Raw genomic sequence first — 27,953 nt, 5'->3', positions numbered from 1 at the left:
GTTGCCACCGCGATGAACCAGGAGCATAATTCGTGGCGATCCATCCAGACTGACACACAGGAAACAGGTAACTAACAGGTGTCATTCCTGTTGCAAAATGCTTTTCTGCTGCTGCAGGTACTGTGATGTCCGTGAAAACTTGCAGAACAGCAAACTGAGATGCAGGGAAACTCTAGAGTTGGGCGTGCTGCCCCGCTGGGAAACGGGGCCTCTTCAGGCACGAACCCTTTGCTTTCTGGCTGAGAGGCAGGTTTGACAAGTTAATTAATTTGTGTCTCCTCTCCCCCCATCCCCCGCCCTGCACTCCTTCCTGCCCTGCCGTTCAGACCCTCCCCGGCCCCTCCTCAGCTCAAAACCCTCACGGCGTTAGGTGGCAGCGGCGTGTTGCCCAGAGGACACTAGGGCGTGCAGCTCAGCCAGGGTGGCCCTGTCGATGACGGGGTCAGCACCTCCGCTCGGGTCCTGCTGCGGCCCCGTCCCCTCACCCTGCGGGTCTGCAGGGGACAAGCTGCCAGGGCCCCTGGGGTATGTGCCTCAGTGCGGCCAAGCCCGAAGCGGGGGCTCGGCCCGGTGCCTTCCACCTGTCCTAGGGCAGGTGTCGGGCAGCTCACCTCTGGTCCTGGGAGGACCGCTGCTCACGTGGCCGCCTGCTCTGAAACACCCCCTTGGCCCCAAGAGAAAAAAGGGGAGGTGCGGGCAAGGTTGCCCAGAGCACCGATGAGGGGGCCAGGCACCTGGCGCATCGGGGTCAGCCTTCTCTCAAGCCTGCTACCCTTCCCAGGACTGAGTTCAGCCCGACAGGTTCCGAGCAGTGGGAGTCTGTATGGGAGGGTCGAGTCATCTCCCGGGCTGGTGACCGGAGGCCGTGCGATTTCAATAAGGCTGATCCCAGGGCGTGGGGGACAGTAGGTCCAGTGGCCCCCCGAACGGTCTAGACTGTCCACTTTTGCAGACGCCTCTGGGTGGGACCAGGTGCAGAACGGATGCATGTCTCTTAGGGTGGAAATACGCAGGGGGTGCAGATCGGTACCCCCAGGAGCAGTGCTTTTGGCTGTGCCAGAAGCCGGCTCCACCCTTTCCCTAAGGACCCCAGCCCCCTGGTGTCTGCCCACCTCCTGCACCCCCGCTCCCCGCCCTCGTGCTTTCTAATGGGCCATGGCCGTTAAGTTGTCCCTGCAGCAATTTAGATCACAGAAGAGACTTCTGCACACCCTTTCAGGTTAAAATCATGAGGATAAAGAAAGAGGCAAAATTATTCCACTGTAGCTACGTGTTTAAATTATATGGAATGCTGCATAAATTGTCAAGTGCAAAGAATTATTCTGATAAATTAAAATACTAATTAAATAGGCTATTGCAGAATTTTGAGAACATTGTAGGGTTCTGCTCCTCCAGCTAATTTGCATATCCTTCATCTAGTGAATTTAATTTTAAAGGACTTCTTTTTGTGTTTGGAAACCCTTTTTGTCTCCCGTGAAGATAAGAATGGGCTTTATGCATTGTTCTCGCCTTTATTAAAGCAGCTCCTCCCGGGTCTCTTAGTCCTGGCCTGCTGGTGGTTCACGCCCACCAGCTCGGGGTCTGCATTTGGTCATGAAAATAACTTGGAGCCGCCATTGGACAGAACATGTAGCCGCAGCAAAGCTTTTCTTTTCCCCTCAAAGGCCTCAGCAAAGCCTGAAAAAGTGGCAGTGAGTTTCACGCCCCGGTGGACGGTGATGCTGCAGTTAAACGTGTTTCCAGAGAGAAGGAGTGGTTGCTGGCCGGGAGGGGAGCCCGGGGGCTGGTGCCCGTGAACCAAGTCTGAATGCCTGATGGAGGGCACGGCGTACATCTGGGTGAGGGGTACCGCATACGAACGTATGAGATCCAGTCCCACTGAGCAGAAGGGATGGGTGAGAGGAAGTCCATGCAGCTGTGCAGGGAAGTCTCAGAGGAAATATCCACAATGGTGAATGTGTAAGAATGATGCTGGGGAAGATTCCGGAATGGCCTGAGAGTTACAAAATGTGCTCAAGACTACTGGGCTTGTTGCTCTTTTAGGTCAATTTGAGCCAAAATAAATATAGATAAACAAACAAAAAAACCCCAAAAGGGCTGTGCTTAAGATAAATTGTGTACCTTTCACACATGCTGGAAAAAAGGCACCATTACAGTGTCTGTGTTTGGCTACCATCCCCACCAATGAGAAATTTCAAAGAACGAAAAAATTAAATAAAGAGAGAGACAGGCTTTGTTGAAAAGGACTTGATGCCCAAGACTGAGAAGTTCGCAAAAGAGCACGAAACCACGAGCAGTGGGTTCAAGTCCCACGGACGCGCACGTGCCAGCCGCCAAGGGGACTTGCAGGTGTGACTGGAAACAGCATCAGCCATCTGTGCGGGGGTTTCTCGGCTGAGGGCAGGAAGATGGGGGCCCTGGGTGGGTTCTCAGAGGACCCCAGCTCCAGGCAGGTCCTCGGGGCACTGTCGCTCTCTGGACGAGGATGGAGATGGACTGGAGGTGGACGCAAAGGTGGCATGATTCATGGTTCCGGCTCGAGTTGTTAGGAGGTGCCACGGCCTCAGGAGGCTCCCATGGTCATCTCGGCAGAGGCTTCTCGTGTAAAGAGCCCCTGGCGGGGACAGCCTCAGCCAGATGCAGAATGCTCATGCTGTCCTTGGAAAATAGAAGGAAATGTGGACAAAGGGGGGTTTTGGGGGCAGATTCACCACTTGCTGAACAACAGCTGCTACAGAACAGAACCTGTGGGTTAATGTAAAGCTGAACAGTAGTGACCGGTCCTCCCCGCAGGGTGCCGCTCCTGGGTCTGCCCTGGTTGTGTGTGTGCGCCCGCGAGTGTGCACCCGCGAGTGTGTGCCCGCGAGTGTGTGCCCGCGTGTGGTTATTTGCAGGAGGTCCACTTGGGGAGGGGTGGTTAACACCCTGCATCATGTGAGGAACATAATAGGATCGAAGGATGGAGCAGACATTGCAAATCGAAAGAGAACAGGGACAGACGTGGCGTCCTGACTCAGGTGACAGTGATGGGCCACCTGCCCCGCCTGATCTATCACACCTGCAGAACAGGTGACTCTCCTGGGACTCCCGTAGTGGTGAATGGAACGACCGGGAAGACAGCGATCCCTCGTGCTGAAGCTGGAGGGACGAGGTCACATCCGGGCTGCTTTCCAGTGGATCCTGGACACTCCGACTGCCCGCAGGACACACCTCCAGCACGTCCGTCCCATCCATCCCAGGGTTTTCATTTCTCAGGGACAATTCCGTGGAGTGCTGTATCAGTTCTCAGTGACAAACCCTTAACAGACGCAACCCCTTGTCAGTACGAGTCTGGGTCCCTGGGCTCCCTGGCTGGACCCTCAGGCAGGACGTGGACCCTGAGAGGCGGTCAGCCCGGAGGGTCCGCAGTGGCCGCACTTGGGGATGGGTCACCATGAGGGTGAAATGACGTCACTTTCCAAGGCGACGCCCATGGGTTTCCGAGGATGATGCCGCCATCAGGAACGTTGCTCAGGTAGGCTCTGGGGTGACCTTCCAAGCAGCTGATGCCCCTTCTAGAGGTTTCTGCTCTGTCGGAGGTGCCCGTGGGAAATTTTCTGGTAGAAACGAGGTCGTGTGTCTTTCCTCCGCAGCCTCCGAGGCCATGAGCTGAGGTCGGTCAGGAGTGGGCCCCATTCCCACGATGGTGGCTGGAACAGCCCGACTGCAGACGTGTTGAGATGCGGGGAAATACGCATTTTAGAATCAAGGAAACGTGACACGTTAAGACCTAGACTTTGGGTAGAAACAAAGTACTGTACGTATGGGGCTGGAGCCAGCTGGACCGGTTACTGGAGCTCGTTTTTACTTTTTCAGGAATTTTTTGAGCCGGTTATTAAACAGCCATTATGAAAAATTAAGTTTTACACACTTGCAGTTAATTACGTTAAAGACAGAAGGCCTCGATACCCAGCCAGTCGCCTGTACATCTCACCACTACCGGGCGCTGCGGCTCCCCTCCCCCTCCGCACCCCACTCGGGGGCCCGGAGCTGTGCTCACAGAGGGGAGAGGTCGGGGGCGTGTCTGGCAGGGAAGCGGCTGCCAGGGCCTGGGGCGAGGAGCCAGCCCGGACCCTGGACTGGCCGGTGGCAGTGATGCTTGGGGGACACAGGGAGGCTGTGCTGAGACTGACGCTCCCGCCACGTGTGGAACGGGGACAGGGCCCAGGCACAGAGCCTTCTGCCCGGCGTCAGGGGCGGGGGGGGCGGGTCTTCAGGCAGCGAGCAAGGCCCACAGTCACCTCGGGGCTCCGTGGGCTTGTGCAGGACACAGCCAGGACCTGTCCCTCGTCCCCCGGGCCCGTCCCCGCAGCCGTCACACTGCCCGCCCGGTGGGGACCCATGGTGGCCGAGCCTCAGGTGTCTCCACCTGGCCTTCCCAGCAGGTTTGCTGACCCCTGGGCTGGGTCATCTGCATCTTACTGCCCGGCTGGTTTGTTCATTCCTGAGCCTGGAATGCCTGTCACTTCTCGGCAGCGATAGTGGAGTACTTTTCATTTCCATCTTTACTTTGTGCTTTGTGTCCCTCAGCCTATTGAAGGCTCACTATTATCCCCAAGGGGCCTGTCATTCAGCAAAATGCCTCCTTTGTTCACAGGGGAACATGAAAATCAATTGCTTTATACTCTGTCTCTTAAGAATATTCTCGTCCATTCAAGGTTTACCTTTGGGCCACTGCCCCCCCCCCGCCCTCTCTGCGCCCCCCAGCTTAGAGGCTCTTAAAGTGCTGGTGCTCTAACCCCAGGCTGGCGTCTGCCCCCCGCCCCAGTGCATGCATAATTACCTAAATGTAAGAAATAACGTTGGTTTGTTCAAAGGAAAACTTTCTACCAGACGATGAGAGAGCCCCAGAGGCGAGGGAGGCGGGCCATAGCAGGATCCGGTTTGTATCCCTCTGAAAGATATCATTTCATTACCCAAGACTAACGTAGGTGTTTTACAGTAAGAGGTGAAAGTAATTGCTATTTTCTTGCTATCTTGTTCTGCATTAATCACGTTGCAATGCACTCTTCCTTCTTAGGGTTTCCCATAAAATCTATTTTTTTCTGGTTTTCATTTCCAAAATGACAGGGGCTTTATCCGAAAGAATACTTCTACAGAATCGTAAACCAAGGTCAATTGCTTTGTGACACACTTCCTCTCCAAGAGGTGGGGACCGCCTCTGGTGGGTTTGCCGTGCTGGCATCGGGATCAACTGGGCTTCCTCTCCGGCTGCTAATTGTTTCCAGGGCTCAATCCGCTTGGTCTGACATGGAGGGTAATTTATTCTTGGAGAGTCTTCCTCGCTCTAAGGAGCAAACTAGGATGAGGGTTGATTGTGGTGGAGGCACATTATTATAGGATGTTCTCCTGGGGTAGGAGTAAGAGGGGTACAGCCGCTCCCAGGACTCACTGAACGAAGGCGCAGTTCAGTCTTGCCTGCTAGCGAGTCTGTCTTGTGAACGCGGAATGCTTGTGAATGGAACCCAGTTCCCAATGATTATATACTTGTAACCATCATATCGTTCGAAAGTAAGCCTCTACAGTTTGCCAAGCAGGTCTGCCCATTTCTCAACCAGTCTTGACAAGGATGCTGTGAATTTCCTGTGCACGTTCTGTGGGCAAAGCTGGAAGGACTCACGTCCTGGCCCTACATCTGCCGGCCCCTCGGTGGGGAGCCCCCTGCCCCGGTTTCCGCCCCAGGCTTGTCCACAGCACCCGTTAAAATGGCGATCTGGCGGTGACTATGGACGTGTCTGCAGAGGGAGATGCTCAGGGCGTCTGGAGAATGCTTGCCTCTCAAAGCTGACCGCTTACTTCTTAATTTCCCCTAACAGCTGACAACAAGGACCAACTGGAAAAGATGTCTGGACTGAGAGTTCTTCAGACCGGAGTCAGCTCGGTGAGTAGCTGCGGGCAGTGTGGTCCGGGCAGCCTGGCGGACTCGGGCCAGGGGCGGAGGTCAGTCGGCGCCAGGCGGGGGGCTGTGGTGGCGGGGGCCCCGGCGTCTGGGCCGGGTTAGTCCTCCCGTCCCGTTGGCGGAAGTGCTGATGCGCCACGCCAGGCTCGTCTGGCACTGTTTGGTTGCCTTTGAAATCGTGATTCGGTGTCTCCCCAAGAAAAAGCGCTCATGGCTAAGAAAACATTGGCTCCTACGGAAGCGTGTACTTCCTCCTTCAGACGATTCTCAGTTGCTGAGTCTGTATAGCAAGAGAAGTTGCTGTTTCCTCTGGGTCTGGGGGGCACGCTTTCATCTTCCTTGTTAAAGACATGTATGGGGTGGGGTATGACAGGAGGACGACTGCTGATAAATTTAATGACCCTCAGAGGCGTCGTGTCCCAACGTCGCCGCGCTGGCCTCAGAAGCAGGTACTTGACCAAACTCTCCATCAGCAATTAGAGCCGAGGGCACTCAGCCCCAGGCCCTGGCGGACGCCTGAGCCCCATATCGCGGGCAGTTAATGAATTGTACGCAGGACTGCGGACGCGACTCCTCTCGGGGGCGGTTGTCTGTGCTCGCGCGTCTGAAATCCCAGATTTCACGGCACCCGCCGTGACCGTAATTAACTATTAAGGGCGCTTATTTACGATGCTCCGGATCGCCCAGGGCGGAGATGCCCCCACGGAGCCACTCGAAGGCCAGCCTCTGTCTTTGGGGGAGGCTCCACTTGGCCATCACGAGTCCCGGCTCTTGAAATAAGAACTTGTTTAGTGTCTGGTCCTCCACAGACGGAGCCTCCAGCTCTGCAGGCAGCGGGCGGGTGCCTTGCCGGGGGCGCCTCGCAGGGGGCGCTGGCCTTGAAGTCACCGTGTTCCCGGCACGCGGCGGGCACGGCGCGGACAGGAAGCTCAGTGACCGCAGACTCATCAGAGCGCGGGGCTGGGTCGATGAGGCTTTGACAGCTGAGGAAATCCTGGTCTTTTCTCCCAAAACTCACAGTAACTTTGGTGGCCGGGGAGGGGGAGGGGGATGCCGGGAGTCTGTGGGTCCCTAAGACCATCTGTACCCCATGGGGTGCAGTGACTACTGGCGGGAAGGGCCGGAGGGCTCAGAGGATCCAGGCCCGCGATGGAAGGTTCTGATCCGCGGCCCCTCCCCTCCCCCTTGTCCCTCGGCCTCAGCAGGTGTCCTTCCTGCAGGAGCAGCCCTGGTGCCCAGCGGCCGGGGGCAAATCCAGACTGACTCGGGTTAGGGCCTTTGGTGTTCTGGGGTCAGAGGAAGCTCAGGCGCTGGGCCTAACCCTCACCCCTCCCTGTGCGGGGGGCAGGGAGTGTGTTCCGTGGAAGCGGGCTGGACCGCCCTGGAGCAGGGGGCAGGCAGGGCCAAGGGTGGGAGATGCAGAGCCAGGGGCTGGGAGGTGCCTGGAGCTGCCCGGTCCTCCGCCCGCCCCGTGGTTGTGGTTCCTGGGCAGCGGGGAGGGTGGAGGCGGTGTGTTAGGACTTTGCAGACTCATCTCACTAGAGGTCACAGGCACAGATCCCAGAGCGGGTTGCTCACCGCCCACGACCCTCCTTGCGCCCAGCAGGCAGCACCCAGCGCACGCACACACGGCCGCCCCATCTGTGACCTGCTGCCTGCATCCCTGCGCGGAGACCCGCGCCTCCCTCGGGGAGCCCACACCCCCTCCCTCTGGGGACGGTGCCCCCCACGGCCTCCTTCCTGCCCTCTCATCCTCTCTCCTGCGTCGCCACTGCTCCGTCTCCCTGGCCCCATCCGGTCAGCACACAGATATGCTCCAGTGTTTTCCGATTCACTGAAGTGAGGGCTCCCGGGACGCTGGTCTCACCACGTCAGCGCTCTCCCCTCCCACTGGCTCCCTGTCTCCTTCATCACAAAGCTACCCCCACGTGTGTCTGTATCCCTCGTGCGGACACGTCGGCACCTGTTTGCTCCTGACACCCGGCCAGGCCTGGTCCCCACTGCCCACTGGAGGGTCCACCGTCTGCGGCCCCAGGACCTCAGTTGTCGGCCCATCTGCAGTGGTCACTGTCCTGAGCGTTGCCGACTGACCTTCTTCTGAAGCCCGGCTGCGCTGAGCGCCTCTCTCTGTGGGATCTGCGTCTCCCCGAGGCCATGGCCTTTATACTGTTTGTATGATGATGACCCCAGAGTCTACCTGCAGCCGGGCCCATTCGCTGTGTTCCAGGCACGCACAGCCGCCGGCCCCTGCCTTTCTGTGCTTGGAGACCTGTGACGCATTCCCCGAGCCTGGGCAAAGCAGGGCTCTTAATGTCCCGCCACCACCTGGCTCTGCCCCCAGCTCCTGGGCTCAGAAGTGGAAGCTGGTGACATGCTGTCCAGGAACTGGGAGCCTGAGTTGCTCTTGGCTTGTCTGTGAAGATGACAACCTAACCTCAGAGGGACATCCTCTGCCCGTTCCAGGTGCCCGTCTCACATGGGGGCAGGAGGTCCCACCTAGACTGGGGGCGGGAGGTGGTGCGGGGGGCACAGGGCAGAACAGAACCCCCGCTGCACCACTCCTGCATTTTCATCGAGTCTGATCCACTTCCTCTCTGGTCCCCAAGTGGCCAGGAGCCTGACCTCACCCTCCCTGGGGGCAGAAAATGGCCATGTCCCAGAGCATTTATTGATACTTCATTCACCGATGGGAACGTGGCAGTGAGAGGCTTGCCCACCCTAATTCTCCCTGAGCCGCCTTCGTCTTCTTAGGGCCCCAGGGGTTTCCTTGGTCCACGAAGACCAGCTCTCCAGTCTCCTGTCCTCTCCCACGTGGCAGTTTTCCATTTCAAAAGGCAGTTTTGCTGTCACTTTTGAAGTTGTCTGAGGTCATTCTGATGGGTTCTCAAGCCCAGAACCCACATTCCATGCAGCTTTGCCTGACCAGTCTCCAGTCTGGATGGAGGGAAGGAGCGTTTGTATATTTGGAGTGAGTTTTGGATCCTGAAAACGGGAGCAGAGATATTTTTAAAAAGCTAACAATACTTCTTCTTCTAATTTTAATTGCCTCCTGCAGTATTGAGCCTGATTTTGATGCTTCTGATTTTCTTTGAAACGTATTTGATATGAATGTCTCTAATTCCTGACTCTGGAAAGTAAAGCAGAGTTTGATTCCTCGAAATCTAACAGCATTTACCGAATGTCTCCCTGGTGCTTGTGATTCAACATGTGATGACAGATAGAGGAATTAAAACCTTTTAAGCCAAATGGAAATATCTCAAAACAAAATTTAAAGAAAATGAACAGACTACAGTAGACACACACGTTCCTGATAGATTGGTGGTATTTTGATGTGTTTCAAAATCTAATTTCTGATATCTTGAAAGTATTCACATTTTTTCAAATGAATAAAGTCATGTTTCTTCCAAAGGGAGATTATGATATTACCAAGAAAAACTCAAGTATTTGGAAGAAAAATAGATGATTGTCCCCAGGCGAGCATTTCCATGAGTATGGCTTCCAAGGTGTATCTGAAATAAGTCATGACTTCCTAAGTTCTTGATAGTGTGATAAACTCAGTATGATTAACGATTAACCTGCCCACGTTTCAGCAGGAGTCTCAGAGCAGCCGCGGGATGCTCGGGGCTTCGCCAGGGAAGCCCAGAATCAGCGCGTTCCCGGTGCAGACACCCCGCTCAGCCCCGGACGGGCTGCCTCCCAGACAAAGTCAGGCAGGAGGGGACAGGCCTCCACGCAGGTTCTGGAAGAGGGAGGAGGAAGTTTTCCGGACCCGCTGAGGGTCCTCGGCTCCAGAAGGTAAACTGATGAAGACAGACGACAGGAGCAAAGAAGCACCTTTATTTAATCTGAGTTTCACGGGACACGTCAGGGAGTGAAGCCTGCGGACGTGGGTAGACCAGGCGCCTTCTGCTGGGTTGGTGGGGAGGACCAGGGGGCGTGGGGACCCGAGGTGGGTCTGCAGCCAAGCGGGTACAGGGCGGGCACAGCTCCCACGAGGGTCTCGGGCCTGCTTCGGGGAGAAGGGGGTGGACAAGGTTGGAGACACCTTCGGCCAAGGTGTCATGTTTGGGGCAGTGTGTCCTGCACCCACCACTCATGCCGTGGGATGTCAGACCTGGTTTCAGGTACTTCAAAGAGCCCTGGGCTTCCAGAGCTCTGCCCTACGGGGGCGGAAGGCTGTGGAGCCCCAGCAAACCGCCCTCCATGCTCTGGTTTAACCCAATGAGCTCCCCTTGCTCAGTCACTGTTTGGGGTCCTGGGTAGGATTTTGTCCAAAGAAAGGATTTTTGTGGCCAAGACTGTGTCGATCCCCAGAGCCCCTTGAGGGTCTACGAAGCCATGGTCATGCTCCTCCCCCCACAAGCCAGTGTGACTTTGTTGTGCGATGTGTGTGTCGGTGGCTGTGTGCGCCTGACAGCCGTCCCATGAGACCGAGCAGGTGGGACGGGGTCCGTGATGGATGTCTGAGTAAATGGCTCGTTTCCTCTGCAGACCCCACTCGGTCATCGCGTCTGCTGGAAGGGATGCTGCTGCTTTAATGAGCGTTATCAAAACCTGAGCCCAGTGGTTTAGGGATTTCTGAGAGCAACTGGGCATCACACATCAGTGGGCAGAGAAATGCAGGCGGGGATGGCCCGAGTCACGGGGACCCTCGGGCGAGTGAGTGTCCAGCCGAGTCCCCGGAGACCCGACCACAGGTCTGGTTGGACTCGGGGGATGACTTGATGTCGAGGGCCCTTTGCCAAGGTGTGAAGAAGGCACAGAGTAACCCCGCCTCCAGCGAAGATGGTGGGACGGAGCTCCACGTGGTCATCAGGTTGAGGGGAAGCTGTCACCCCCCACGTGTCGCTCTTCACGCATGGATGGAGCCGACACCTGCCTTTAGCACGCTTAGTAAACACCAACAGGTGTGCAGTCGGGACTCACAGGCGATGGGGCACTTGGCTTGTGGGAGCGCGTTGTGGCCGTGTCAGCAGATGACTGGCTCTCGGGCCGGGGGGGCAGATAAGTTTGCGGTGAGGCAGGAAGCCCCGTGGCAGCCGGGGGCCGGGGGGCGGATGCGTCAGAGGACCCTCCAGTGAGGAGCCTGCGGGTACCCGGTAACATCCAGGCATCCAGTCCGAAGCCTCATCCTTGGAAGTGGTTACAGAGGGGCTTACGGGTAATAGTCTTGGTTCTTTAATAAAATCAAAAGTGCTAATACTTAAACTCGACTCTTAGAAAGCAGCATGACAGTGGGAATCTATTGCTTTAAAAAAACTTACCCTTCAGGCTTCCCTGGTGGCGCAGTGGTTGAGGGTCCACCTGCCGATGCAGGGGACGTGGGTTCGTGCCCCAGTCCGGGAAGATCCCACATGCCGTGGAGCGGCTGGGCCCGTGAACCATGGCTGCTGGGCCTGCGCGTCCGGAGCCTGTGCTTCACGGTGGGAGAGGCCGCGGCGGTGAGAGGTCCGCGTACCGCCAAAACAAAACAAAACAAAACAAAAAACTTACCCTTCAGATCAGTAATCATACTCCCAGAATTTTATCTTAAGAGTATCATTCACTAGCTAAGAAAAGGAAAAAACAAAGCTTTGGAAAAAACAAAACTGATCTAAGTATAAAACAGAGGAAGGTAACTAATTATATTATAGTAATCAAATAAATGGATTCAGTGATTTCACTAAAAATCGTTGTGACACCTCTGAACTTAAGGGCAGCTGTGAAAACTGTCTGTGCCCACAGATCCGGGCTGGAGGACCACGTGCAAATGCGAGGTCAGCTCTAGAACAGGGTTGGTGGGATTATAAGCGAGTTCTCTCCTTTTCCAAAATTTTTGTTAGTACCATTTTTTAACTTTTTATTTTGAAATCATTATAGATTCACTGGAAGTTGCAAAGATGGTATAGAGGTGTCCATGTACACTTCACCAAGTCTCCCCTGTGGTTACATCCACATAATTCTAGGACCAGAGTCACACTGGGAGATAAATATTGGTTCAGTGTGTGTGTATAGTTCTTTGTCGTTTTATCTTCAATACCATTTTTTAGTTTTAATAAAGAAAAAACATGCAACCAAAGTAACTGAGCACATACTCGCTTTTGAATAAGTGAGGACGCAAGAGGAAACACCACCACATGTGAGCGTGGCGTGGCTCTCAGGTGGCTGTAGAGAATGTTTCAAATAACTTGAGTCATCACATATTTATGAAGACGGTGCTGTGTGTATATGCACAAGCAGGACGCAATAAGTAATTTAAAATATCCTGGGTTCAGATCAAGGCCCATATTTGGAAATTCAGGAGAAAGAGCCCTGGTGTGTGTGGACAGCAGAGGGGCAGGAGAGGCCTGGAGGGATCCCACCGGACGCCCCGGGCAGGTGCAGAGCTGTGACGGGTGGAGGATGGGTCTTGTCAGATACAGACAGAGCCGCGGACTCAAGAGTGCGTGAAGGAGAAGTTGGTCGTGTTTGCAGTTAAGTATAACGAGTAAGACGGAGACGGAGTCGGAGCTGACAGGGTCTCTTGGGTAAAGACTCCGAGTTGAGTTTGAGATGATGCCGGGTGTTCCCAAGTGCGCGCTGGAACCGTAAGGACTCCGGGACTCCTCGGCGGGGCTGCCATCCACCCTCCACCCCAGCGGCTCCCGCACCCCTGCCAGCCTCAGGCCGGCTGTGCCCAGAGGGCCGAAGGTGGACACCAGCGGTCACCCGGGGCAAGGGGTGTCCTCAGCCACCAGGGGCCCCGCCCTGTGCCTGTCCATGTGGGCTCTGGCTCCTCAGCGTTGTAATTCTGTGCCCATTCCCTTATTTTATTCGAATCTGTGTTTCTAGACAGAGAACAGTGATAGTTTCTCTTCTCAATGCAAAATGTGCATCAGTCCTAAGAGAAGCTTGTTTACTTGTCAGTATTCCTAATTTATGTTTGAAAGGGAAATCTGCATGAAATTGCATTAAAATATTTGCAGCGGCCTGTCGGAAGCTGCCCCGAGGATTCCCCACACGGGGCTGAGATGTCGTGATAGAGGTCAAAGTTCAGGGGCAGCCATACGGCCCCTTCCGTGGTGACACATCCCCACCTCTGCTGGCTGGGCCCTCTCGGAGCTCAGCACACTCCGCCCAACGCAGCCCTAGCCACCATTGTTCATACCCTTCTCTTATTTCTCAAAGTGAAGAAAATCACACGAAAATACGTTCGATATAATTAACTGCACTTGACATATTGACAAATATGAGTTTATTATGAAACGGCATCCTTTTCTTCTGAAATGCTGTATAAAGCAGCTGGTCACGTGGGCCCACGGGTGTCCTTTCAGTACTTTTCGTGATCTAAAGCAGGTGAGGTGCCGTGTGATGAGGCAGTTGCTATGGTGACAGATTCAATTTTTATTCAATATCAAGGTAAATAGTCATGGAAAATGAAATAAGTATCGTCTGCCTGTGGCAGCGGCAGCTCAGGTGTCCCCCCCACCTTTCTGACATTTCAGCCACGTTTTTCTAGAAAGTGCGTGATGTGTGTCTCCTTGCCAGGAGTGGCCGTGGTCCGGCTGGGACTGGACGGTCGTCCCCCTAACACACAGAGGGGCCATCCGTCTCAATAACGTGTGAGCAGCTTCTGCCACGTAGCCGGGTAGCATGAAATCAGAAGTTAATTTCCATGTAAAAAGCTGAACTCTGGAGACGCTCGTAAGAGCCCTCGGAATGTAATATTCCAGAAACCCCTTTTCAATCCTCAACCCGTAAGACTCGGAATTGCTTGAAGGAGGGTGAAGAAAACTAGAGGCAGGCACACAGGGCAAACCCCTCCCCACTGCCCAGCTTCCTACGGAGCAGCGGAGGTGCCAACGCGCCGGGCTCGGTCGAGCCGTCCTGGGCGCCCCACGCGCATCCCCTCCAGGGTCCCGCCAGGCGGACACACTTCACGGATGGGGAACCAGGCACAGAGGAGTTAAGGTCGGAAACGCCCTCCAGGTGGTCACCTCCAGAGCTGGAGCCTCGTCCCTGAATCGAGCCCGAGGCTCGCCGGCCTTGGAATCGGAGAGTCTTGAGTTCCGCCTTTAGTGAAAGGATCCCAGAGGCTCCTGTCACTTGGAGATGGGTCCACTGGAGGGTCAGCCTCAGAGCTGGCTTCTGGTCTCCTGCCCACAGATGCCTGTCCTCCTGGAAGCCCCACACCAGCCGCCAACGCGTCTTCCAACTCTTGCCCGAGATTCCCGTAGGGGAGGGTGAATCAGGGGTGTGTCACTTTGCAGGAGCTGCAGGAACCCAGGGCTCAGGCCTACCCTAATGACCTCACTGTAAATTGATCCCCTCTGTAAAGGTCGCATCCAGAAATCCTGGGGGTCAGGACTCCACTTTATCCATCCTGAGGGGGACGCGGCTCAGCCCATAGCAGGCCGGCGGTGCTAGCCCTCCTGCCCCGCTGAGGACGGTGCTTTCAGAACCTTCTCCCCCCACCCCACCCACCCTGGGGATCCCGGAGTCGGGGGATGGGGGAGCTGCTCCGGGCGGATTGCTGAGAAGGTGCGTGTCACCCAGGGCTCCCCCGTCCCCTCCCTCCTGCCCGGCTCCTCCGTGGCGTTCCCCAGAGTATGCTGAGTCCCGTGAGTTCAAGTCTGTCTCTCAGCCTGTGAGCTCCGGAGTGAGCCCCATGTGCGTCGCTGTCGCCCAGTGCCTCCTGACACGTGGCAGGAACTCAGTAAGCCCTGGCTGGGACAGTGAATCATGAGCCCTGGGCTGCAGGTGGGCACCCACCCTGGCACACGCCGATGCATCGTGCTGACTTCTCCCTGGGTCACTCGACTGCTCTCCTGGTGCTTCAAAGCCTCCGTGAAAGCTGCGTTGCTCTGGAAAAGGTTTCCTCCTGACCCGGGCCCGCTTTCTCTGTCATCCCTGACGTAACAGGGGCCCCCTCTTCTGTGTTGGCCCCAAGGCAGATGTGGCCCTTCTTTCTTTGACTGCGAGCGCCCCAGGCCACATCTCCATGACAACCGATATGAACCCCTCAGTGGCTGATTTGAATACTTCCCCTCTGCTTTATCCATGGGTTAAAATAAAAAGGCAGTTTTCACCCATGTGAAATAATTAGTAGTCAGTGTAACACAAAATACAATCAAGTGCCAAATTTAAAATAATCTCACGTTGAAGCAGATAAGCAGCCAGTGCCATGGTGGCGAGCACAGCAGAGGTGAGTGTGGTTTGTCAAGATGGTCCACACCTCTCCTGCAGTGAGGACGGGGCCCACCACACAGGCATCCCCTTGAAACCAGGCCTCATTCCTCAGTGTACCTGGCACCGGCACGGCCACTGGTGTTTCACCAGCAGTCAAAGGCCTCAACCCGCATCTAAGCAGAGTGGTTACAGGTGGGAAGGGTGGCTGGTGCTGGAACGGTGGCCCCAGGCCGGGGCTCAGTCCTGGGCAGCATCCGGGGAGGTCAGAGGTCCCATGGACCCAGCAGAACCACCACTCCCTTTACCTGGACTCCGGGGTGCAGTGCCCTCTCTGTGGCTCCACTTCAGGCCCTGAAGTCGGTCCACGAAACCCCACCCTCACTGGGGCCATGAGGTCCTGTGATGTCTCTGCATCCCTCCCAAATGGGACCCTATTAATAAGCCTCGGTGCCCATGTTACCCCATGTCACCGCAGGGGTAGCATCTGCAGGACTGGCCTCATGACCTGCCCTTGTCCTGCGGGGCTGCCCACAACTGGTGGGTGGCCCTCAGCCCTGGGGTCCTGCTGCCCAGCAGTCTCTTGCCCAGACCGGGCCACCACTGACCTGGGTGTCAGGGTCCCAGGGCTTCTGTAACAAAGCGCCACAAACTGGGGGCTTAAAGCAACAGAAATGCATTATCTCGCAGTTCTGAGGCCAGATGTCCAGAATCCAGGTATCGCAGGGCCACGTGCCTTCGGGGGCTCCAGGGGAGGGTCCTTCCTGCCTCTTTCTGCTCCTGGGGCTGCCGCGTCTTCAGCTGCATCCCTCCAGCCTCTGCCCCATCCTCTCACGGCCTCCTGTGCGTCTCCTCTTTTGAGGACATGGGTCATGTTGGATTAGGTCCACCCTGCCCCACTGTGACCTCATCTTGACTAGATCACATCTACAAAGACCCTATTGCCAAGTAAGGCTCCTTCCCAGGACTGCAGGTCAGGAGGTGCACACACCTTTCTGGGAGACACCGTGTGACCCTCAACACCGGAAAATCACAGGTGTCCTCCAAGCACCAGGAGTGATTATCAACTGACCTACAGCTGAATCTCTCCTTTTGGGGTTGCAGTGCCTTGCTCACCTGACTCGTAAACAGAGTTCGCCTTTCTAGCCACATGGTTTTCCCGGTTAACAGTCAAGTTTGATTGAATGGACCTCAGGCTACATTGGGTCCCCTCCTCCCCAGGCCCCCCTGCACATAGACACACACATGCACACGCACGCTCCCCAGACCCCCACGCCCCCATCTGCCATGCGTGAACTCTGATGGGCAGATTGGGACTGAGGAAGGAGACAACTAACGTCCACATCCAGGGTTGGGGCTGTGACTGACCTTGCCTGTCCTGTTAAACTTCATTGGGTGAGAAAGACATGGAAACGGTTCACTTACAGGCCTTTATGATAATTTTATATTTTCAAGAAAACATGAAAAGTAAATAATTTGTTATTTTTATAAAATCAGCTAATTCTCACTGTATTGTCATATTGCTGTCTTTTTCTCAAGATTCTTGGAAGTTGAAATCCCTTAGTTACACCCCTGAGGCACATTGACACCTGCTGTACTCCACAAACAGGACGTATTTTTAAACTAGGTGGTAGGTTAACTGCACAGATAAAATTTTCACCTGCAGAGCTCATGAGACAAGTGCGAAACCCTAATTTCCCAACTTCCGTATACACTACGCCTGCTGGAGCCTGGCGGGGCCCGCGGTCACCTCGGGAAGGGCCCTCGGGGGCAGCGGGGGCCCCCGGTCTGGTCTCGGGGTCACAGGTGCATCCTCGGTGCCTCCACACGTTCCTCCTTCCTGAGCCCCCGGCACCTCCACTCGGGCCCCCGCCGCCGGGCAGGTGACAGCTCGGCACCTGGAGACAAGGCGGGTGGTCCTGCCCTACACAGGGCCCCTCCGGATGCCGAACCTGGACCAGAGCCCCGGGGGGCTGTCCTTCCGGCACCTGGACGGCCCTTCCCGTCTGCTGGATGTGCCTTACGGTCACTCGCAGGGGACCCTCAGGACAGCGGGTGCAGGGAGAGGCCCTCCCTGGGGTGGTGACCCCACGCTGCTCGGGGGGCACCAACTCTTCATCAGTCTGGCTGCACAGACTTCACCTTTGTTCCTGTGGAACGAACGCTCAGAGGCAGGTTAGGCTTCTGTGTGCAAACCCTGAACCACAGCCCTGTGTTTTGAGTGAGAGCATAAAGCGAAAAGCAGGGTTGTAAGAGGTAACGTTCTTCCCTTGACAAGCACTGGGGTTTAGTGCTACACTAAAAACATCTAATTCTTTCCCGTTCCTGGGGGAACACCGCCTGCGATCACGGAGAGGGGTGGCCAGGGCTGGGTGTCTCCATGCCACCTGCGCTGGTGTCCTAGGACGGCCTCAGGGAGTCCCACAGTCGGGCCGAAACGGACACCCATCGTCCTGGAGTCTGGGATCTGACACCCAGGCGTCGGCCAGTCAGTCCCTCCTGGGCCTCTCTCCTCGGGCACACATGCCATCTTCTCCCGTGTCCTCACGTGGTCGTCCCTCTGTGTGTGTCTGTGTCCTGACCTCCTCTTCTTATCAGGGCCCACCCATGACCTCACCTTACGTTAATTGTCTCCTTAAAGGCTCATCTCCAAATGCAGTCAGATCCTGAGGTCCTGGGGTTAAGGCTTCAGTGTATGAACTGGGGGGACATGGCTCAGTCCCTAACACTGACCCTAACCCTAGGGTTAGTTACAAAGGATCACCCTTGGACAACTCGGCTTCTAAGAAATATCTGTGTCCTGTGCTCTACACCGTGCCAGACAATAACTGAAAAGGTGAAGAATTCTACATGCCAGTCAGGGACATATACATAAATAAATAAAATGTAGTGTGTATGGTTAGAAGCATAACGGTATAGTCTTGTCCAAAACCCCATCAAACCCATGGTTTGACCTGGGACACCAGTCACAGCACTAAAGTAGCAGCTACCACGGGTGTAGATAAATGACTGTCCCCATTGCCGGTGGGCATTCAGGTGAGAGGGCTGGCCGTGCTCACCGCTGGCCGGGCCCCCAGGGCGGTTTTGCAGGGCAGGTGTGTCTCGGGATGTGAGGACCAGGGCGTGATGCAGACGCTCCCCTCCGCAGGGGTGAGGGGGTAGTGAAAAATTCTTGACGTTGAGACAATATCAGTTGTGTTGCCATTTGATTTATTTGGCAAAGGGCGTCTGTTTCCTTGGCACATTTTCGTTTGGGTGTACAGCAGGCAGATTAAAGAATCTGTTGTAGAATTTACCCGGGGTGTCAGCGGTGCTTTGTGATGTTGCCCTTTGCAGCAGCATAGAAGGGCCTGCTTGTTAAACTGCTAATTTACAGATCTTCTCTAAGTGAATGCAAACAAACTCTGGGCCGCAAAGCCCTGCTAATATACAATGTTCAATTTTTAATTTCCAGTCCATCGTAGATTATGGGAATGAAAAACAATATTTAATCCCTCGTTAACACATGAATAAGCGGAAGCTGTCATTTTCGACCAGACAATAACGGGATTATCTCAAGAACTGTCAGTTTATGTGAAAACATTATGTTGCCCAAATTTTCATAAAAATTAGCAGTGGATAATATTCAAGATCAGAGCAATGGAAAGAGGGAAGCCTGCATTCATGGTAATAAATATTCATACTTGTCTGCTCAGGAGATGAAAATCTAATCAAGGGGCTATTGATGCGCTGGCTTTTTTTTTTTCTTTTTTTTTTTTAACCAAGACGTTTCATCTAAATTGGGTTTGATATGGAAATTCGTCTCACTGGAGTCCTCCAGGCCGTGAGCACACAGGGCTCACGGGGCAGGGTGTCCGCTGGGTCAGGTATGGCCCTGGCACAGGCCGCTGGCGTCCACCTCCACCTGAGCGGTGGCCGTTACCAACAGCTCACGCCACTCAACGTGCTCCGCATTTGACGTGTGCAGTGTTTGGGACTCTCCCTCCCTTTTTTAAGGAAAAAAACAACATAATTTCATGCCGGTTAACTCCTAGCTACTGCAGGGTTAAAAACCGTCTGTGTCTTTGCTTTTGTTGACAATTACCATAAATCAGAAGACACTCTGCATGAAGCTTAATGAAATATGTATGATTTTAAAAAGAAAAGATGGTGACTGCACGACGCTGCTTTGTGTGTGTGTTCCTGCGATTTCCTCGAAGGCTGTGCTTTTCCCGACCCGTCAGCAGGTGTCTGCCTGTGAGGACCTGCCGCCGTCCAGTGCCACCTGGGCTTCCGTGCACGTGGCAGGCGAGCGGTGAGCGGTGTCCTCCAGTGCTGGGCCAGCGGTCGAAACCCTGTGTCAGCAGGGCTCCCGAGAGAAGCAGCTGGCCATCGATTCTGAGGCTGAAGTCCTCTGTCTCCAGGGCAGCTGGTGGTGTCAGTTCCGGTCCAGACCCAAAGACCGGGGCCCGGGGGAGCCAAGGTGCACATCCCAACCCACCTCTGAAGCCAAGACCCCGAGCACCGTGTCCAAGGACGGGAGAAAGTGCATGTCCCCCCAGGCAGAGAGCAAAGTCACCTTCCTCCGCCTTCCTGTTCTGTTCAGACCCTCGGCAGACGGGGTGATGCCCCTGCGGTGGTGGGTGACCTACGGATTCACGTGCTAGTCCCTTCCAGAAACACGGGCACGGACACACCCAGCCGCCTGGGAGTCCCTCAGCCCGGCCATGGTGACGCGTGAAATTAACTGGCACACCTCCTAAAATTTCTCGTCTTCCCAGCGGCTGCCCTGAGACACTGAGACAGCTTCCTGCTTCCCCAGGAAGGGCGGGGCAGTTCCAGGGCTTGGGGTTGGGCAGGAGCTTGTGTCTCACACTGGGCTTCTTCCAGGTTGGGTTTCCGCTGCTGCTGCTGCGTGCCCTTGGGGGGCCGTCCTCATTGAGTTAGGAGTGACAGAGTCCTGTGACTTCCAGGCTTATCTTTCCCTGGAGGTAAAGACTTAGCATCACAGGCTTCCGGTGTTCCTGTCCCTGGTGGGCCGAGCAGAGCCGCACATCCCGGACGCCCGGTCCAGGAGAGAAGCAGAAGGACAGGCAGGGTGAAATCTCCATTGCCTGTGGTCCTCGAAGGGGAACTTGGTGTAACTGGGATTATTTGTGGTGGTGCTAATGTGAATTCTGTTCCTTCAAGGAAAGGGATAATTTGCCACAGGAAAAAAAAAAGAAAATAGTTTTGGATTTGGACGCACTTCTGGTGATGCCGCCAGCCCAGCACCACTGCTCACTAATCCCGTCTCCTTGGGGCCGGGGGAGAGTTTGCGGGATGTTGGCCCAGAGGAAGCGCTGCTTCTCAGAGTTGGCCCCAGAAATGCAGCGGGAGAGGACTCAGCACAATTAGAAAGTGGTCCCCGCAACAGGGGGGACCAAAGAGGAATTTCTGATGAAGTCACTGGGCACTCGTTCACTGGGTGTGGTTCGTCCAGACGTTACCATGGAGGAAGGAGACCCGGGACGGCCAGGAAGCGGGTGAGCGAGCAGGAATCGGGACCCTAACCCTGACTTTGTGGGGAGGAGCCATAGCGGTGTCTCCCCAGACGAGGACCAGCTTCCGTTCTCCGCAGACGTGGCTCAGGCCCCCTCCTCCGGGGGGAGCAGGCCTGGCCTCCCCTGACCTCCCTGACCTCCCCCGCAGGGCGGCCGCGGCTGCACCACCAGGGTCACACACCCCCGTATCCAGAGTCAAAGGGGCCCTAAGGTGAGGGGGGGCTCCATCTACTGCGAGCTGGCAGAACTCTACCAGGATCTGAGGAGGGGGCCAGAGGGACAGGCCGGACGTGTCCAAGCTCTGTCTTCAGGGAAACCCGGCTTTCCAGAACTAAGGCTCCCGGGACTGCGCTCAAGTCTGCGGGTGGAAGGAGTTACGGGGACTTATCCTCTCGCTCTGGCACCACCGCCACAGAAGGGAGATGTGCGACCTTCAGCAAGGTCGTCAGAAATCACTAGCTTGTATTTTCCCCTCTTCTGCTGTAGCTACTTGAAGCCAAGGGGAGGAGGGGCTCCCCCAGTGCCTGTGGAAGGCCTGCCTGCTGTCTGGTTTCCTCGGGCTTGAGGAACTAAAGGCTCCAGGAGAGCATGTGGGACCCACCAGCAGCCTGGACAGGAAACCCACAGCGGGTGAGCCGGGGGCCGCAGGGCACAGGCGCTGCCCTCCTACGAGGGGCTCCTGCACGTAACCCCTGGTCCTCCGTTTGTCTGTGTGTGCACACGTGTGAGCGTGTGTGAGCATGTTAGAGCGTGCTACCTGCACGCGGACCCGGGCCGCTCTGGAAGCCCGCGGGGCCGTCCTCCCCACTTTCTCCTGGTCCCCCTGCCCCCAGCCCGTCTGCCGGGGCTCAGAAGTTTGCTGATCGAGGGGCGGTCAGGTGGGCCTGCAGCTTCTCTAAAGTGAAAGTCTCCGTTAGGGAAAAATGGGAATTCCTTGAGAGAAAAGTGGTTGTGAACATACCAGAAGCAAGAAGGACACTGTGCACAGGTGGGGACACGTGAGCCGCGCCGGAGCTGGAGGCCGTGGGGTGGGAGCTGCGGGCTGGGGGCACAGAGGAAGCAGGTAGGTCTGAGGAGAAAAGGAGGTTCGTGTGCCTAACGGACACGGGTGGCTGTCAGAACAGGGCTGGAAAGCAGTGGGACCTTAGATTCCAGGCGAGGGAATTCCAGGTGGCTCGGCAGCCACGGGGGTGGTGAGTGCTGGGTGGGCAGCAGCCTGTCCAGTTGGGCCCGGGGGTAGAGGGAGGAAGACGAAGCCCGGGGATGCCGGGGGGTCGGGGAGGGCTGGAGCCGCGGGGCTGGGCGGGGAGAGAGTGCACAGTGGCCCGCCACCCAGCCTGACGGCTGCTCAGACGCGCACATGGTGGGTTGGCGGGTGGGTGGCCTCGTAGTTCCCCCCGTCACCCCTCTCCTCAGGCCCCAGAGCTGGACACAGACTGCTGAGGACCCTGGGATTTTGTGGAAGTCTGGATTTGGGGGCAGGTGGGCGGCCAGGTCAGGAGGAGGGGAGAGACTGTGGTGTGAATCAGGGAAGAAGTTAACCTTGGGGCCGAGGGCAGAGACCGGGGGAGGGACGCATCTTACCCTGTGTCCCGCCCGGGACGCATCCCAGAGGCCCCAGACAGTCAGGACTCGACAGCATGGTCCCCGTGTGTGTGCGCACGTGCGCGTGCGCGTGCTCCAGCCTGTGTTTAAGGGGACTTTAACTCTCTGACATGCCAGCGCACGTGGAAAATACTCCCCAGTGAAGTCACAGAGGAGCTCGAGGACTCAGTGACAGGAGGGGAGGTGGGGGAGTCATGCGGCGAAGGGGCTGCTCCCTGAGGCCCGGGTGCGGACGGGGCAGCGCCCCTGCAGGCGCTCCGTGCACCTCCCCAGCAGATCGGCCCAGAGCTGCCCACGGGCAGTTCTCGCACGTCACTGAGGCAGGAGCGCCGACGCTCGGCACAGGCTCTGAGCCACCCAGGGCCTGGGGTTCAGGGGCCGGGGGTCAGGCCCGGGAGCTGGGAAGCAGTGCTCCGGGGCCCGGGTCTTAGCAGGTGAGAGGAGAGGGGAACCGTCCCCACCTCACAGTCAACCTCGAGGGTTCCGGGAAGCCTGGCTTCCTCCTGGGGGCGCTGTGTGACCAGTGGTGTCTTGCGCAGCCAAGGGCACCGTGTGGCACCTACCAGTCCCCAGAGCTGCCCCCCTCAGATCATACTGGGAGGTCCCAGCTGGGGGACATTCTTGGCATCTTGGAGCCCAGGTGAGCTGTGCCCCACCATCTGGCATCAACAAGCGCGATGGCACGTCCGCCCGCAGGCCTCGCAGAGAAACCGGCTGTGAAATACTCAGCGAGGCCAGCGGGCGCGGCACAGGGCCGGTGACCGAGGGCAGACGGCTCCGCCCCGAGGGGCCGCGAGCCTGGCAGGAGGGGGGCGCCAGGAGAGCATCGCGGCCCGTCCACGGCCCCCGGGGCGGGCCTGGCGTGTTCGTCCCAATTCTGTCCTTTCTCTGAGTTCATCCCACACTTAGAGCTGTCATCTCGGTCTGCGACGTATTTGTCTACTAACTAAGTGAGGGAAAATGTAAACTGCTTGGTCTTTACTCTGGCACTGAGTGGGGGGCCCTGGACCTCTCTTGTCAGTTGAAACAGTTCACAGGATTCCACATGAAAAAGGGACAACTGAGGCGGCGAGTGCCTGTCCCAGACCCCACTCCCAGCAGAGGCTCCAGGCCCTTCACAGGCCTCCTGGGCGTCCACGGGCCGGACTGGGTGCTCGGCAGGTGCAGGTGCGCAAAGCGCTCATTCAGGCCCCGGCAAAGCGGAGGCGCCGGGAAACGTTTGTAGAAATGATCTGATGTTTCAGTGAAAAACCTCGTACTCCTTCTGAAGCCTAATACGTCTAGTTTTTAATTGCGTATGGTGTGCGCTGCAGCGGTACTGGGAGTCCGTGACCTTGATTTCGAAGTCTTTATGAGCCTTGGCTTGGCCCTGCGCAGAGCCTGGTGTGAAAGCAGCTGGGGTTGTGTTGGGAATGGTGGCCAGGGCTCCCCATGGCTCCCTGGGAACGCTGGACCAGCGGTAGAGTCCTGCCGGCCCTGCTCCGTTGCCACCGAGAGGGGAAATGGGGCGGACGACCCTGGAGGAGTTGTTGGGTGGACCAGCGCTTGCTCTCGGCCCCCGCAGGACCCGTTTGTCTCCCAGCCTGTGTGTTGAGCCCTCAGTTACCTCCGCGAGGGCTCCTGGATGCCGTCCCTAAGTGGTCCCAGGAGGTGGTGGCATGTGTGTCCTCATCCTGCTGTTGCAGACTCTGCAGGCTGTGTCCCCAGGGCCCGGCCTACGGCACGGCTCTGTCCTGCACGCCCCTGGACTCTGGGCCGCTGAGCTTCAAACTGAGCCGTGCACCAGCAGGACCCGGACCCCCGGGGGTCTGGGCGGGGCCGGCGCCCCGCTCCCCGCCTCCCCGCCAGCCCACTTCGCCTTGCACAGGCCTGTTCAATCTCTTTCGCTGTTGGTCTCTGAGATCCATTCATGCTGATTGACGAGGATCCGGTCCGTCCTTCCGGCCCTGGCATCAGGTTCCAGGTTAAATCCAAGTCTCAGCTAATCCGTCCCCCTGAGGACGGTCCAGCTGTCCCACAGTGTCACGAGCGGGGCTGCGATGGCGTCTCTCTGGGCACGGGAGCTGTGGCTTCTCAGGATGCGCGGACGGGGAGGGGTGGGTCCCAGGGGAGGCCGGTGGCCCCGCTGCCAACCTGATGCTGCCACTCACGGGCGGTGTGACTGCAGGACGGTGGGAGCCTCGGTGAGTGACGGTCCTCCTTGTCATTGCGAGGGTGGAGGGGCGCGCGCGGCGGGGACGAGAGCAGAGGTGGTGGGCACTGTGCGTGCATGCGTGTGTTTTATCTGTGTGTGCACATGTGTATGTGTACATGTATAGTATTGGGTATCGTGTATAGTATGTGTGTATATGTATAGTATGTGTGTACATGTGAATATGTGTGCAGTGTGTGTATATGTGTGTAGTCTGCCTCTGTGTGGTATGTATGTATGTGTGTATATTACACATTCATGTTTGTGTGTTTTATGTGGGTATAGTGTATATATGTGCGTGCATGTGTACGTGTATTTTGTGTGTGTGTATTTATGTGTATGAATTATGTGCACATGTGTTATAAATAGGTGTATGTGTATGTATAGTATGCACATGCGTATGTATAGTGTACATACAGTATGCGTGTGCACGTCTATCGTGTGTGTGTATACATGTGCAGTGTGTGTGTGAGTGTGTACAATGTAATTTCCTTTTCGCCAATTTACTGACGCAGAGGTCCATCAGACCAGGGGGACCAGAGCCTCAGCTTGTCCTAAGTATTGAACTCAAGCCCACGAGCGGCTACCTTGGTCCCTGTGGTTGGAGCGTGTCCATCACTGAAGCAGTGTTTGTATAAAAGGAAAGGAAACAAAGTGCAGCAAAAGCGGCGCATCCGGCCCCCAGCTTCTGGCCTCTGCTCTCAGTGTGTTGACGCAGAAGCAGAGGCCGTGTCCTGAGGAGGGGCGTGTGGGTGCGCCTCCTGTGATGCTGGCTGTGAGGGTGGCCTGTGGGGAGGGCCCGTTGAGGCGTTTCACACGTGTGTTCTCCAGAACCCTGGTTCCATACGAGACCTTCAGGAAAGGGGGTTCGTGGCTCTGCAGATATGCTGAGCGATGTCCCACCTGGGGGTCCTCGACTGCCACTTTTTCGGCTGAAAATCCTTGGCGAAGTTTAAACAGACAATCACCTGACCTCTGGTGCCCACTGCAACCAGAGCGCTGAGGGTTTCTGGAGCCAGGAGTGACCCCAGAGACCGGACACCCCGCCTTCTTGTGAGGACAGCCCGTCTGCCTGGAGCCCCATCACTTGCCGTCCAGCTTCCCCACTGCAACGTCGTTTTCTGGGCATTTGCACTTGGCCACCGGCCCATACGTACTGCCAGGCTGGGAGCAGGGGGCGTGACTTTCACGGCTGCGGTTGCAAAGCTCTGCCCATCGCCACCCTTGTGCTCCCAGGACCTGCGTCTGAACAATGCACATCCCAGATGCCAGCTCTGTAGATCCTTCTTACAAAGCATTTTATGTTGGATAAGAGGCCCTGGCGCTTTTTTTTTTTTTTTTTTGCCGATTTGTGAGTATTAAATATTCATTCTTTCATCCCATAAGCATTTTGTTAACCTCAGGAACCATGGAACCACACACACCGAAGGCTTCATTCTCAAGGCTTTTCAAGGCAAGGCAACATCTGGGTACCAATTTCTGTTCTGAAAATAGAGGTGAATTTAAAGATGAAAAGTCACAGATCCTGCCCTCAGTTACCTTATAATCTAGTGGGAGAAATATGATGAATGCATAAAAATTAGACAAGTCAACAGTGTTGTGATGAATTAGCATATGTGAAACAAACAAGAGCTTCTTTGTGTTCAGAAAAGACTCCAGGGGCGTGGGCTCTAGTCCCTTGATGGAACTTCGGAACAGAGAAGGTGCTTAAGCTGCCGTGGACGGTCGGATCCTGTCCCATGAAAAGACGTGTGAAGTCCCTGCGCCCAGGACTCAGGATGCCCCCTTTCTGGGGGCTAGGGTGCCTCCAGTGTCACTATTTCAGTTGAGATGAGGCCGTGCTGGGGCAGGTGGGCCCTTAATCCAGTGCGGCCGTGTCCTTAGAAAGGGGACAGCACCTGGACCAGGCAGAGGCCGCAGGAGGCCCCTCCCCAGGGACCTCGTGGGGTGGGAGGTAGCAGCCCCGCCACATCCTGACCTCAGGCTTCGGCCTCCAGACTCTGAGGGAATGAGTTTCCGTGGTTCTGGGCACTCGGTGTGCGGTCATGAGTGTCGGCCGTCCCAGAGGACTAACGCAGCTGGATGTCAGTACGACGCAAGGTGTCTGGGCAGAGACGGGGGACGGACAGCAACCAGGGGTCCCTGGGAGCTGGTGAGGAAGCCGGTCTGTAGCCCAGCGCTGGCCCAGGGAGATGGTAGGAGATGGGGCCGCTCTGGTGGGGCCGTGCCGAGCCCGAGACCGACCACCGGACTGACCCCTGGACGGACGCAGGAAGAGAGGCCTGGTCCCCCCAGGCGCCCATCAGAGCACCTGCACCTGCTCCCAGCAGGACGCTGGCCTGCCACGCATGGACCGCCACCGCCCCCTGACCAAGTCACACCCGACGGCTTCCAGGCAGTTGTCTAGTTTTATCAGCTTCACTCACCTGAAGAATACGAGACTTCGGCGCTTGGGCCTCACGGGGGTGTCCTCTCCTCTGCTTCCCACGTGGTGTCTCCTCCGGGGCCCCTTTAAGAGAGAAGAGGTGCGCTGCCTCGAAGGAGCCGCGTTTCATTTATCCTCCTCTTGATTTTTAATTAACTTTAGGCCGGTCCAGCTGTGCCTGTTCTGGACTCCAATTTTGACAACTATTGACTGAATTGCCTGGTCAGTTCCATGAAAAAATAAAAATGAGCCCAACCAGCCAGTTGCTGATTGAATCGACCAGCCCGTGCAATCAAATGGTTTCTCAAGTCGCCTGGTTTAAGACGCCACGAATGCATTCAGTTGCTTTATTTAAAGCTTGTGTATTTATATAAATGTAAAGGACGGTCTGCTCTCTGCCCACAGAGTAATTGTCTAGCGCTATCACCTAATTATCTCAGCACGGTTAGCGACTGAGATATTAAAGCAGAAGATTAGGTATTAAAAGCGTCGTTAAAACACAGACATGAGACTTGCATAGATGATGTCTAATTCCAAACCAGAAATGCGCTCACAGAGGACACGGTTAGATACCGAGCCCCAGCTTGGAAAATCCGCCCAGGAGAACAGGTGAAAATTCGTGACTACGTCCAAAACATAGGAACTCTGCCATTTTTTAAAAAGTTGCAATGCTATGGATGTCCCAGAAGTGCTGGGTGATGAGACAGCTGAGGGATTCTGTTTGCAGAACCTGGTCCAGCCCTGGAGAGGGGGCAGGAGGAGGGTGGCGCAGGGCAGCTGCTCCGCGGTCATGTCCACGCCGTCTGGAGAGGCGACCGGTCACGGCCCTGGGCCTCGTGAGTCCTGGGGCGGCCTGACCCTGCGGCGCCCCCTCCCGCAGCTGCCAGGCACACGCTGACCCGGCCAGGGGGCCCTCCCTACAGGGCACGTGAGGAGGCAGCTTCCTCACACCGGGGTGCCAGGGAAGAGCCGCTGCCCAGCCTGCGACCGTCACCCAAAGCCGGGACCTGGACGTGCCCTCGGGCTCTGCTGCCGCTCGGGTGGACGCCCCCGACTCTGCCAGCGAGCACTGCTTCCCTGCGAAGGCTGGCCACTCGCCAGCTTTGTCGTTGGGCGAAATGCCAAATG

General features: G+C 56.4%; 1 protein-coding gene across 1 annotated transcript in view; it reads left to right on the top strand.

Annotated features, from left to right (window-relative positions):
- The window catches only part of PTPRN2 (protein tyrosine phosphatase receptor type N2), a 686,072-nt gene that overhangs the window by 424,855 nt on the left and 233,264 nt on the right, over nucleotides 1-27,953 (top strand). The window contains 1 exon segment of the mRNA XM_060107962.1: nucleotides 5,856-5,920. Within this exon segment, the coding sequence (XP_059963945.1) occupies nucleotides 5,856-5,920 (65 nt within the window).

The sequence above is a fragment of the Mesoplodon densirostris genome, chromosome 9, assembly GCF_025265405.1.
Source record: "Mesoplodon densirostris isolate mMesDen1 chromosome 9, mMesDen1 primary haplotype, whole genome shotgun sequence".
Taxonomy (NCBI): Eukaryota; Metazoa; Chordata; class Mammalia; order Artiodactyla; family Ziphiidae; genus Mesoplodon; species Mesoplodon densirostris.
The sequence above is the reverse complement of the archived record's forward strand: the minus strand, read 5'-3'. Positions and strand labels throughout refer to the sequence as shown.